Source organism: Phocoena phocoena, chromosome 3 (genome assembly GCF_963924675.1).
Source record: "Phocoena phocoena chromosome 3, mPhoPho1.1, whole genome shotgun sequence".
Taxonomy (NCBI): Eukaryota; Metazoa; Chordata; class Mammalia; order Artiodactyla; family Phocoenidae; genus Phocoena; species Phocoena phocoena.
Window position 1 is genome coordinate 126,856,968 of NC_089221.1, and position 12,852 is coordinate 126,869,819.

Here is a 12,852-nt window from a genome sequence, read left to right on the forward strand (position 1 = left end):
ACCAGTGAGTGACAAGTTTGCCAGATAAAAGGCAAAATGCTGACTCAGCGATTTTATGTAGCCTTTTAAATGAGCTTGAGGCAAACTGTTCAGGACAAATTACAAAAAGGAATGATTGACAGCTTCCCTTAAGACTGTTGATTTAGCAGTGAATTTTTTTTTTCTTTCCCATTGTATTTTAGCAAGGGTCAGCTGGGAATTGACAGTCTTTCTCATATTTGAGAAGCTGCTGTTCATCTTTACTCCGCAAGAAAAATTTATTATAACCAATGGAAAAGAATTCATAGAAGTGATAAGAGTGCTTCCAAAAGAACATCAATAATTGTAGATGTTTTAGTGAAACAAAGCTAATGCTTACTGCCATGTACCCTATTGCTGTACAATAAATATTGATGACAGTGACAGCATTTAACTCTTTAGGCCACCTCAAACTATTACGTAAGAGAATTTAGAAGCATCACATTTATACAACCTAAGTTCTGTGGGTGTATTATTTATGATAGCTGGTCACAGGTTTTGGCCCAGAAATACTTCCTTTTGAAAAGCAAGTATGTCTGACATTGAAAGCTTATAGTTCTGTATCTGTACTTCCAAGGGCGAGGGAAAAAAATACACAGGTTTTCCAAAGTTAGGACTAGTTGATGTGAAATTGAAACATTTAGCACACCATTTTAAACAAACAAGATAAAAATTGCAAAAGTGAAAAACCATTTTTAACCCACTCCTACATTCTAAACAGTTTAAATATTTATAAGAAGCAAAGCCAAAAAAAAAAGAAGCAAAGCCTATGTGTAGGGCATCTGTTGGAGTGGAAGACTTTGAACCACCTTTCTTGTTGGCTCCATAAACTGCAAGTGTTGCTCTTCTTTTGGTAGAACTCTGCCCATCAGTTTACATGAAAAATGCCTGTCTGTTATTAAAACAAAGCAATTTCTTAGGAGCTAGATTTCTGTCTTTGAGGTGACTGACATCATGATTAAATGTAATAGTGTCCTGAGTTTTAACATCCTTTTAGAACTTAAGTCTAGAATTTCAGAAATGTTAACTGCTGTTTGTATTTGTGTCTTTTGCTTATTGTTTGTAGCCAGTATTTGCTGTTTCTCTCCAGTCTTATGAATAGTAATAGTAAAATCAGAGTGTCTTGGTTGTCATTTGTTTCCAACCCCTCTTGTACCTCCACAAGCCAGGTTTGAATCCAGATCATTGTAGATATCCAGTGCCATGTGACAGAGTAATGAGTACATGTTCAAGACGACTCTATAATTTAGCAAACCCTAACACAGCAAAAAAAAAAAAAAAAAAGCATAGAATTTGGAAAATCTCTTAAAAGAACAGAGTAACAGGGTTTGTCTTTTACCTGCCATTTCTGTCCATAACGTGGATATAAGCAATTCTGGAACTTTTTGCAGTTAGCAGATCCTTGAATTGTGTTCTGGTTTGTTCTTCTCCCATCTACCCAAACAAACAAGAGATTCCGCTCCCGCTTTTGAAAGCCATTTGTAAAAATAAGGTATCACTAGAATTTAAATCTTACCTTCTCTGCCTGGTTTGAAGTCTGCCTATACTTACATGTTCAGATTTTTTGATTGCTGGTATTTAAAGGAATCAAACCTGAAACTAAAATCTAATTCACCAATAAAACTAACATTTTTCATTTGCTTTCTTACTCAAGGGTTTGGACTTTAATTCCTTAGGTGATATTTTACATACTTTACTGATATGAAGATATCATGCTTACTCTAAACTTTAGAGTCTAAATGAAGCATATTTGCATTGCTTATTGATAAATGTACAAAATTCTGAATATCTTAAATTGGTCGTTTAATTGAAATATGTGTACGCTCTTGATGGTTAAAACAACCAGAGGGGTGGAGTGGGCCAGTGCACTGAGAGACTAAGGGTAACATTCAAGAGACAGATGAAGGGAATAGACCATTGAAAAGACTATCTCTGACCAAACAAGGGATAAAAGAGAGGGACTCAGTTGAATAGGATCCAATCCCTGGTTAGCCACGCACAACAGTAGGAAGACCAGGATTAAGAGCCGCACCTTAGTTTGAAAGCAAGCTCAGAACTGGATTCTGCTTCCAGAAGGGGAGGGCACAGGTTCACCAAAGCTGAAAGAGCTGGTAGCCAAGGTTGGGGCCAAAGCCCGGGTTGACCTACTCCAGAGCACTAGACTGAGTGACTGTAGCCTCTGATGGTAGTAAAATTGACAGATGCCTAGTTGACTTTTTTTTTTTTTTTAAAGAAGGATCAAAGGAAAACACAATTTGGATAGTCTGACTTAGCTTTTAAACGTTAGTAGACTGAAGCCAAAATTTGTTGGTATATTTACAGCATGGTAAATGGTGATCTTTGAACTGTGTCAGGGTGTCAGATGAGTTCATTAGGCTATTCTAATGCTAATGACCACATTTTAACAAGAACAGTAATTCTCTGCGTGGGTGTTCTCTTAGTAATTTGTCATTTAAGATCACACAGTCTGGGTGTTAGCCCGGATCTTAATATAAAAGTAAGAAAAGTGTTACAGTGAATTTCTTGGGAACTTAAATTGAGCCTAGAAGTTATAATGATAAATTCAAGCTTTGTGATCCTTATTAATGTTCTTAATGAATTGTTTTCCTCTCTGTGTTGCTATAGATGAGCCATAACATCAATGTAGACAATACCTCAAATTCTTCCTGAGGACCTATGCAGGAGTCTAGGGCCCTGGGCCAGGTGCTGGGACTACAGTACTAAATCCAGTAGGTGGGCTATATGCTAACTCTTTTAGTAACACATGGCGACGCTTGGAGGTGCTTTATGGAGGGGCTAGGCTGAGCTTGGACTGAGGTCTGAGCAGGAGGCAGGCAGCTGAGGCGAACAAGGACGCCCCTGGTCTATTCAAGGAATGATTGCACAGTGACAAGGTAAGAATCCTACTGATAGGATTTAGACTTTGCTTAATTTTTCTGTTCTTTACTGTTTCTCTTTTTTTTTCTTCTACTGTTTTATCTGTTCTAGTGATGCCTTATTTGAAATTGGGCTTTAAGAACTGCAAAAAGGAAGAAATTGGATCTAGAAGGCCTTTAGGCTCTGAACTAATTTGGCTTTTTTTTTTTTTTTTTTTGGTGTAAGGATTTTAGATAATCGTGAGTGGAATCATTCATTTTTCATTTGAGTGCTAATAACAAGAATGAAAATTATAATGCAATAGGCCAAAATAATATACCAGCTAGTTTGTTATCATAGCCTATTATTAAAGTAAAATACTGTAAGTATACAATTTTAGGGGTTTTTTCTTTTGAATGTTAGTAACTTTAGAAATGGAGAATTTAGATGTAGGAGTGGGAGAAATTTATTTTTATAAGGTTATTTTTATCCTGACAAGGACTCTTTTTTAAAACAGGGTTTTGCACCTGAAATTTTAAAGTAAACATGTTAAATACAGTTATACCAAATAGTGGAGTTTTTGGCATGTATTTTATTTTTCTCCTAGTGATATAAAATAGGAAGGAGATATTGAATTATGTAAACTGGAATGATGAAGGACACTAAATGCTTTTATTGGAGCTACCATGTTTGTAAATCTATGCTGGAACATTGTATAACCTTTCTTGGATTTGAATTATGGCTCCAAAATTGGCCAAATAATTATAATCTTCTTAAAAATACCAACGACAGAATTTCTAACTGAAGGTTTTCACTTGGCAAACAGACAAGCAGCCTTAGCCAGAAAGGGTTTTTAACTGCAGTTTTAAGAAACTTATTTTAGGGAAGTTCTTTTCCCACACCCCATTCCCCATCCCTAAAATAATAAGTTACTTGGAATGAAACTGCTCTTGCCTTTTCAATTCAAATCAGTTGGGAAGTTACTGTTTGAGTTCTGATGCTGCCATGATTTCTCAAAAATTAGTGTGAACAAACCAGTCTGTATAAAACGCTACGGTTTTTGGTCTCCTCTGCAATTTTGTATACAAATCAAGACAATATCAGGGTGAGAGGTGAATGAACTTAAAATCTCAGTCTTGTTTATTCACTAAAAAAGTATACTGCCTTTTTTCTTTACAATTTATTCAAGGCTAATGACTTTGGGGAATATGTTTCATACCATGTATATCTTTTTAAATTAAAGCAAGTGCCTTGATGCTATTCCACATAAATCTTGCTTAACCCTTTATGGGATGAGGATGAGTTATTAATGGATTACAGCCTATTGCAGGAGATGGGGAATTGGTTAATAGCAGATCGTTTTCATCTGGGATCTATTTGTGATGTTTATTATATAAGATCCTATATGTGTTGTGATCTAGAGGTGTCATTTCATTTGTCTGCTAATAAATTGTTATGCTAATAAAATACTACTGTGTATAAATTATTCAAGTGTAAGGGGGCAGGGTTTCTAACTAAGGAACACATTCAGGTCACCAGTGAGCTTTACAATACCATCTCTTTACATTTGGAGGGTGATTCAGGCATTCATTTTCCCCATCAGACAAAAGTATCTGTCCTTACGGAAAGTCTTAAAGCATAAAGAAACCCAGTTCTTTCCTTTTTGCTCTAGGGTCCTGAGTGAGTCATTTCACCCTTTGGGGACTTAATTTTTCCATCGGTGAAAGAGGGAAGAGAACTAGATTGCTCGAAGACCCTTCGAGTTCTTATGTTGCATGACTCCTATTCCATACTGTGCTGAAATCAGAAAACCCAAATCTGGCTTGTGTTTTACTACTGTCCTAACACTGAATTTTGAGCCAGATTTTCCCCATCAGTACATTGAGGCTAACACCTTATACCAGCTAAGTGAGAGAAGTGGGCGTGCAGCTCCTAACTGGAGCACACGGCTTTGTAAGGACTAATCGGCACCACCCCCGTCCGGCCCCCACCCTCCCCACCCTGCCCCGTACCTGCGGAGAGCCTCTCTCGAATGTCCTCCTTCTTCTGCTTCTCAACTCTGTAGAAGTGGGAGTGTGAGTATAGGCTTAAGGAGAGTTTTCAGTCTTCCTTTTGCAGTATTTCTGTAACCCTGAGCATTCTGCCTCTAAGCTCATCCTTACCCACAGAGTGAAGGAGGGTGCACCCACTCTGTCTGCATGCAGCATCTGGGATCCAGAGCCCCTGAAGCGCCTCACACACTCATTCTCTAGCGTCTTCTCCAACCAACTTGGAGGATTGTGCTATCCCATCTGTCCTTTCAATGCTTATGTCCTTGGCCTTGTCTCTCATATAGCACTACTGCTTAAGGTTTTAATTTTCTGATCCAGTTGTGACTGATGAAAGTATGGCTTTTCTTGGAGAAATATTCACATGTGCATGTATATACATACACGTGATTATTAAAAAGGCTGGTTCATGGACCCCATATCATAAACACCTTGCATTGTAAGCTCTCCCCAGATGACTACATCCACATTTATGGCTTCAACTACCTTATTATATGCATGCTAACGGCAGCCAAACATGATTTCCAGCCTGACATTTCTAGAACACCAAACAGCATTATCTGTCTATATATAAATCTCCACAGCTGTTACTGGACAGTTCAACCTGGATGCCCAGGGGCATTTCATAAGCAACATACACCCAAACTCCTCCTGTTTTATCTATCTTGATAATGGCATGAGCTAGCTACTCAAGCCAGAATCCTGGGAAATTCTAGAATATTCCTCTTCAACTCACACACCAAATCCATCTACCTGGCAAGAGTCTTTCAAATCCAACATCTCTTTCGTGCCCTCAGTGTGTATCATTTCTGTTCAGGATGATGCCATAGCCGAACTAGTTTACCTGTATCTCTACAGCTCAGCCTCCACACTAGTTATCACTCAATTTCTAAAAAATAATTTGACGTTTGCTACTTGTAAGTGGTTCTCCAATGTTTTCAGGGTAAGTTCAAAATGAATGCTTTAGCCCACAAGACCTTAAAAACTATGATCTTGCTTACATCTCCAGTCACTTGTCCTACCACACATCCTTTGCTTGACATACCTACCTCTGACCTTAACTGTTCCCAAATGGGCCATTTTGTAATACCCCAGACCTTTATATATTGGGACTTATGCCAGCAATTGCTTCCCCACCCCATATACCTAACTCCCTACTCCTCCTTCAAGATACTTCATATTAAGTGTCCCTTGCTCTTGGCAACATTTCCTATTGAATTCCTCTTCTCTCATGCAGGGGCTCCTTTGGGCTCTATCTCTACTCCTGTAAATTCTCTGACTATTCTCTAAAATGGCATTTACCACTCTGTATTATTATTTTTTCCCTCTCATCTATCTCCTCTGCTTACTGGACTGCTTGAGGGTAGGGTCATGAACCTAATTCATCCTTAGAGCCTCTCTGGCCAGCAGTGGGTATTTTATAAGGTCCAATATTTCAGTGATTACTGAAGGCATGGATATGTTTGATGGGTGGCTATTTCTCTAACACTGGCTCGTTTGTAGGGCACATCAGTTATCTGCCCAGGGTCAATTACATGGCCTGTGGTTATCAGTAGGTGAAGGGATAGGTGTGTATAATGGGGTGAATTGGGTAGTTTGAGGTACAGTTATTTCTAAGTCAGTTGTTTGAACAAGTCCCACATCCTATGTCTCTTCTTTCTTTTCTCGACTACTTTCTCAGTCTCTACTAAGAGAAATTACAAGTGGCTGCTCTTAGTTTCTTCAGTTGGCTGAATTGTCTCCCTTATGTAGCTCACCTCTGCCCTCTGGTGGCAGGAATATGCTCTACCACATCCCACTTCAAAGACAACTATGGCCCCAGTAGCAGAACAGTTAATAGGTCTGCAAATTTGGAGACCTGTCTATCCTTTGGTATTATGATTTGCTGGAAAGAGTAAATGATAAGTGAAATAGTGCTTGACATAAATAGGCAATCAATAAGGCTTAGCTTCCTTCCTTTTTTTTTTTTTTTTTTTTTTTTTTTTTTTTTTTTTTGTGGTAGGCGGGCCTCTCACTGTTGTGGCCTCTCCCGTTGCGGAGCACAGGCTCCGGACACGCAGGCTCAGCGGCCATGGCTCACGGGCCCAGCCGCTCCGCGGCATGTGGGATCCTCCCGGACCGGGGCACGAACCCACGTCCCCTGCATCGGCAGGCGGACTCTCAACCACTGCGCCACCAGGGAAGCCCAGCTTCCTTCCTTTTTAATGAAAGAGCCCTTAGGAACAGGCTGTGTGGTTCTGGAACAATGAACCCCAAGATATTTTAGTGGTAAGGCAGGTCCCTGCCTCTAGATGGTAAGGTTCTAAATAGGATGGATAGTAATGACAACAGACAGCATTTGTAGAACATTTAGTCTGTGCCAGGTATACCTTTTTATCCTCATGACAGCACAATTGAGGTAGGTCCTTAGTCCCAGAAGGTTGGCTTACAGAGTAGATTGGTCAAATGGGACAAAACTATATCCTTAAGTGGGGTTGGAGGGAACAGAGAGTCAGGGAGAAGCCACAGAGGGCCTGATAAAGACAGCAGACCAAGAAAGGATAATATCAACCTTTTTTAGTTTAAAAAACAAAGTGTCAAAAAACCCCTTATGTCCAAGAGAAGCAAACTTTCACCTGATATAAACCAGACTTTGCAGACTTTGCTCTCTTTTGGATGTGATTTCCATCTACTTGGATATAATTCATATGATATGTTAAATGAGTCAAGAATGTGAGATTTCTTTTTTAAAAAAAACAAACCAAGTTTGAGTACATACTTACTGAATATTACTATATGCAAAGCACTTAGACAAAGCCTTTCACACTAAAGTCTTGTAGAAATGGAGAATCCTGCAGTGACTTTCTGTGGAAGGAAACAGGTTTAACTCCATAGATGAGAATTCTTCACTATCAAAGAATAGATTATACCCTGGACTGGAATAATATTTGAGCAATGATATTCATGGAAAAATTCTGCAAATCCTTTTAAATAGAGGACAGCCCTACCTTATCTCCAAGTCATTTTCTAGTAGAATTAATGCTTCATGCAACTTTAAAAATAAGGTGGCTTTGACATTACTTGTGTGTCAATTTATACACAAATGTTTACTGACGTGCCTATGATGTTCCCAGCACAGTGCTAGGCACCTTTAAGGTTACAAAGGCTGAGTGGTCCCTGCTCTCGTGGAACTTACAGTCTAAAGAGCCACAGAACATTGGCAAAACATTTAAGTGCTTAACTGAATAGTTTAGAGACAAAAGTGCTGAGGAGTTGAGGGAGAGAAGGGTAGAGCAGGTGCTGGAGTCTTCAAGAAAGGCTGGAAGAAAGAGGACTCCAATTAGTTCTTGAAGAATGTGTAAGGTCCAGCTTGGTAGAGAACAGGGTGAGGCATTCAGGCAAAGGCACACTAGCAGACATGGGTATGGAGTGAAGACAATGGCCCATGGTGGGGCCACACACACACTAAATTGTACTGAGCAACCAAGCAGTCAGCTCCAGAGGGGGCTAAAACTCAGGTGAATAGTCTTTTATTTCTGTAGGCATTTGAGAGCCACCACAGACACTTGGGCAGGGGAAAGAGATCTAACATGCGCAAAATGGACTTCAGGAGAAAGATGAGGGAAGGAATTAGAAATTTCGTCAGTAATCCTGACACAGATGATGGGAGCAGTTAAGGTGCTGATAATGGGACAGAACCACGCGACTTATCCAGAAGACACTGTTTTCCTTTCTTATGTGTTAATAATTTAAAATATGTATAGTACTTTTAATTCAAGTTATACTAGTTCGTTAAAAGGAAAAATACCCCAAATAAGCTTTAAATACACATCTATTCAAACGTCTGCTGTTTTTTGTTCAGCGTGGAAGCAGTACTTTCTATGATTAATCTGCTTTATACATGTCTCAATTAAGTAACTACAGAAAGAAGAATAACTGAATTGCTATGGGTTTCTGAAATAGCCACAAAATTAAGCTGGGGCAGGGAACTACACTACAACGCTAACAGGTCTTGTGTGTACCTTCTAAAAATGAAACTGACACTTATCTGACTCATTAGAAAATAGATACTAGGGTTTTAAAGGATATTAAGAATGCCTTTTTTAAAAAAAAAATTTTTATTTATTTTTATTTTTGGCTGCATTGGGTCTTCGTTGCTGCCCATGGGGGCATTCTCTAGTTATGGTGAGCCGGGGCTACTCTTTGTTGGGTGCGTGGGCTTCTCATTACAGTGGCTTCTCTTGTTGCGGAGCACAGGCTCTAGGCGCACGGGCTTCAGTAGTTGTGGCACATGGGCTCAGTAGTTGTGGCTCACGGGCTTAGTTGCTCCATGGCATGTGGGATCTTCCTGGACCAGGGCTCGAACCTGTGTCCTCTGCATTGGCAGGTGGATTCTTAACCACTGAGCCACTAGGGAAGTCCAAGAATGCCTTTTTTATAGGAGAAAAACTTTAAGATAAATTTGATGATAAATTTATACAGCTTTAAATAACTTAAATCAACTCTGCTGTAGCAGACTTCTCTGAAGAACAAACACAAAGGAATAAGGGTGATTTATGAAGTGATTTTAGTGAAGGGAAACATAGTGTGCCCTAACATTAACGACATGAGGCTGGATTATCCACAGGTGTGGAGAGGACCACTGTGGATTATCCAAATAATCCAAACATTCTCACACATGTCATCTCTCTCACAAATGTTCCTCTCACCTTGTCTGGATTTGAGAGGTACACTGGGATGTATGTTCTCTCCCATGATTGTGATTAACAGCATTCTCTGATATTTACCACATCTTCCAGATTGTATCGTGTCTCCTCTTTCAGGCACTTTATTTCTCTGTACCCCAGCATCGTACTAATAATAATCCTGAAGTATTAAAAGATGCTTTGATAGGCTAGATGGCTCTTGTTAAGTCTTTTGGCACAGACAGATGCACCCCTACTGAGTACTTGGTGGGGCATTCAAGAGAATAGCTAAGAAGGTTCTGGAGTTACCAAATCAGCAGGAAGGAGTTAACAGTTCTGGAGTAAGAACAGCTGATCCTTTTTTTTTGACAGTCAGTGATTGGGAGTATTCAGATGGCCAGCTAAAGAGAGAAGTGCTAGAATCCAGATGGACCAGTGGTTCTTAAGCATGGACCTTGGACCACATCAGCATTGGCATCACCTGGGAACTTGTTAGAAATGAAAAGTCTTTGGCCCCAAATTCCATTCAAGAAAGTTTCCTGATTATTTCAGAAAACTGGAATGTTTTCACAATAATATTGCTTAAAATTTAAGTTCAATATCCTAGCTAAATAAATATTTATTCTTGTAAACTACATCTTCTAAATTAAAAGAGGCAGTTAATTTCTACATTATTTTGTTTAGAGGTACTGTGTAATTTTGGAATCAACAAGAGTTTGTGTCACTCTTCTCATTAAATATTCATCTATGCCATTTAGCTGTCCAAAAATGGCATCAGGAACACCTACACAAGTGGAAAGGAACCGTCTAAGTTTCTGTGCACTTGAGCTGGCCTCTGTGGTGGTGACTTTTTGTTTTTGTTTTTGTTTTTTTGCGGTACGCGGGCCTCTCACTGCTGTGGCCTCTCCCGTTGTGGAGCACAGGCTCCAGACGCACAGGCTCAGCGGCCATGGCTCACGGGCCCAGCCGCTCCACGGCATGTGGGATCTTCCCGGACCGGGGCACGAACCCGTGTCCCCCGCATCGGCAGGCAGACTCTCAACCACTGTGCCACCAGGGAAGCCCTGTGGTGGTGACTTTTGGCTGCTGTGGTAGAGGTGCCTCCCCCTCATCTTCACTTCCAGCTTCATCAGTACTTTCACTGGCCACCGTGTCCTGGATGACCTGTGTCCAGCAGCTCCTGAGACATGATGAGACCATCACCTGCAGTGACAAAGTCCCAGAAATTTACTTCATTTGGGACACAGGTGGCAATCGTCACTGAGTGCCACAACTTTTCAATGACAGTATCTGGTTCACTGGTTGCTGCTTCTACGTCAGAATCTGTCAATTCCACAGGGGTGATACCTGCCTTCTGCCAGCATTTCACCACTGTGGACTGCTTGACTGACCACCATGCCACAGCAGTCATGTCAATGGCCTGCTTGATGTCCACTTTTTCTTGATCTTCACTGCTGTTGAGCTTGAGGAGGATCTGTTTTAGCAGGTGGCTCCTATACAGCACTTTTGTGGTATGAATTATGCCAAGATTCAGTGGCTGCAAGACGGCAGTACACTTTGAGGGCAGATACCCCACCTGAATCCTTTCCAAGCGTGGAAGCATGTTGTGAGCGGAGCAGTTGTCAATCAGCAGGAGGATCCGGCGTTCTGCCTGCTTCATTCTGGCGTCCACTTGCATCAGCCACTCATTTTTTTTTTAACATCTTTATTGGAGTATAATTGCTTTACAATGGTGTGTTAGTTTCTGCTTTATAACAAAGTGAATCAGTTATACATATACATATGTTCCCATATCTCTTCCCTCTTGCGTCTCCCTCCCTCCCACCCTCCCTATCCCACCCCTCCAGGCGGTCACAAAGCACCGAGGTGATCAGCCACTCATTAAACAGATCCTGTGTCATCCACGCCTGCTGGTTGGCTCGGTAGTCGCAAGGGAGGGAATGGACATTCTTGAGGCAACGTGGGTTGGCTGACCTACCAACAATCAATGGTCTCATTTTTTCAGTCCCTGAAGCACTGCAACAAAAGAGTGCTGTCAACCACTGCCTTGCTTTCTTGCCCCCTCTACAATGGTCCCCTTTAGCAGCAAGTGTGTGCTGGGGAAGCAACTGGAAAAACATTCCTGTCTCATCAGCATTAAAGATATCATCTGGGCTGTAGTCAGCAATTAGTTTTATAATTTCCCCTGCACGCCACTCATTAACCTTATCTATTCCTAGACCATTCATTAATCTGTCACTATGCTCTCTACAGACTGCTTTCAAAGCAATTCCATGGCGATCATGAAATCTGTTCAGCCAGCCCACACTTGCTTGAAAATTGTCATAGCCAAGCATGTTGGCCAAGTTTAGTGCTTTTTTCCGAATGACAGAACCAGTCACGAGGATGTTTTTGGCATGGATTTCTTGAAACCAAGCAAAAACAGCTTATCAATGTCGTCATAAAGAGCATTCCTCATCCTTTTCCTCTGAGGTCCCACAGATGCCTCCCGCACCTTTTCTTCAAATTTGGCACGATCCTTTAAGAATGTAGACAAAGTAGAAGGAGTGATTCTGAATTCTTTTGCCACATCGCCTTTCCTCTTGCCTGAGTCCACAGCTTCCACAACTTTCATTTTCTCCTCTGGGGAGAACTGCCGACGTTTCTTGTTCCCCTTGTTTGCCATATCTGTAGAATGAGGGCCGGACCACAACTACCAGGGCTGTGTCTGTTCCTCCTCTTGGCTTGTTTTGCCACAAGTAAGGAAAACTGAGAAGACAAAATGGAGTGCCTATCAGGAACCAAAGATAGTGGATTCCCCCTAAAAGATGGGTTCAGATTTTTAAAAATTGTATTAGAAAAATGATAATAGGGCTTCCCTGGTGGCGCAGTGGTTGAGAGTCCGCCTGCCGATGCAGGGGACGCGGGTTCGTGCCCCGGTCCGGGAAGATCCCACATGCCGTGGAGCGGCTGGACCCGTGAGCCATGGCTGCTGAGCCTGCGCGTCCGGAGCCTGTGCTCCGCAGCGGGAGAGGCCACAACAGTGAGAGGCCCGCGTACTGCAAAAAAAAAAAAAAAAAAATGATAATATAAGGCCGAAGCCAAGAGAAGATAGGATCATGCTACTGACTTTTTGTAGAGGTTATTTATACAGACTCATAGAATGTTTGAAATAAAAGAGGTATAGTCTAGTTTACTTAAACTTTCTGAGCCTTTGTAAAAATAATAACAGTGTCTGGTCTGTCTATTGTGAGACTATATTGAAGTAACAGATGGTAAAAGAGCTT

The 12,852-nt window shown here is 41.0% G+C and overlaps 1 protein-coding gene across 1 annotated transcript; it reads right to left on the reverse strand.

Moving 5' to 3' along the window:
- Positions 1-10,257: 10,257 nt before the first annotated feature.
- TIGD6 (tigger transposable element derived 6) lies at positions 10,258-12,251 on the reverse strand. Its single transcript, XM_065875616.1, is given in 6 exon segments — positions 10,258-10,433; position 10,623; positions 10,664-10,751; positions 10,753-11,270; positions 11,449-12,011; positions 12,014-12,251. Coding segments are annotated over 6 exon segments (1,584 nt in total).
- Between the last annotated feature and the right edge of the window lie 601 nt (positions 12,252-12,852).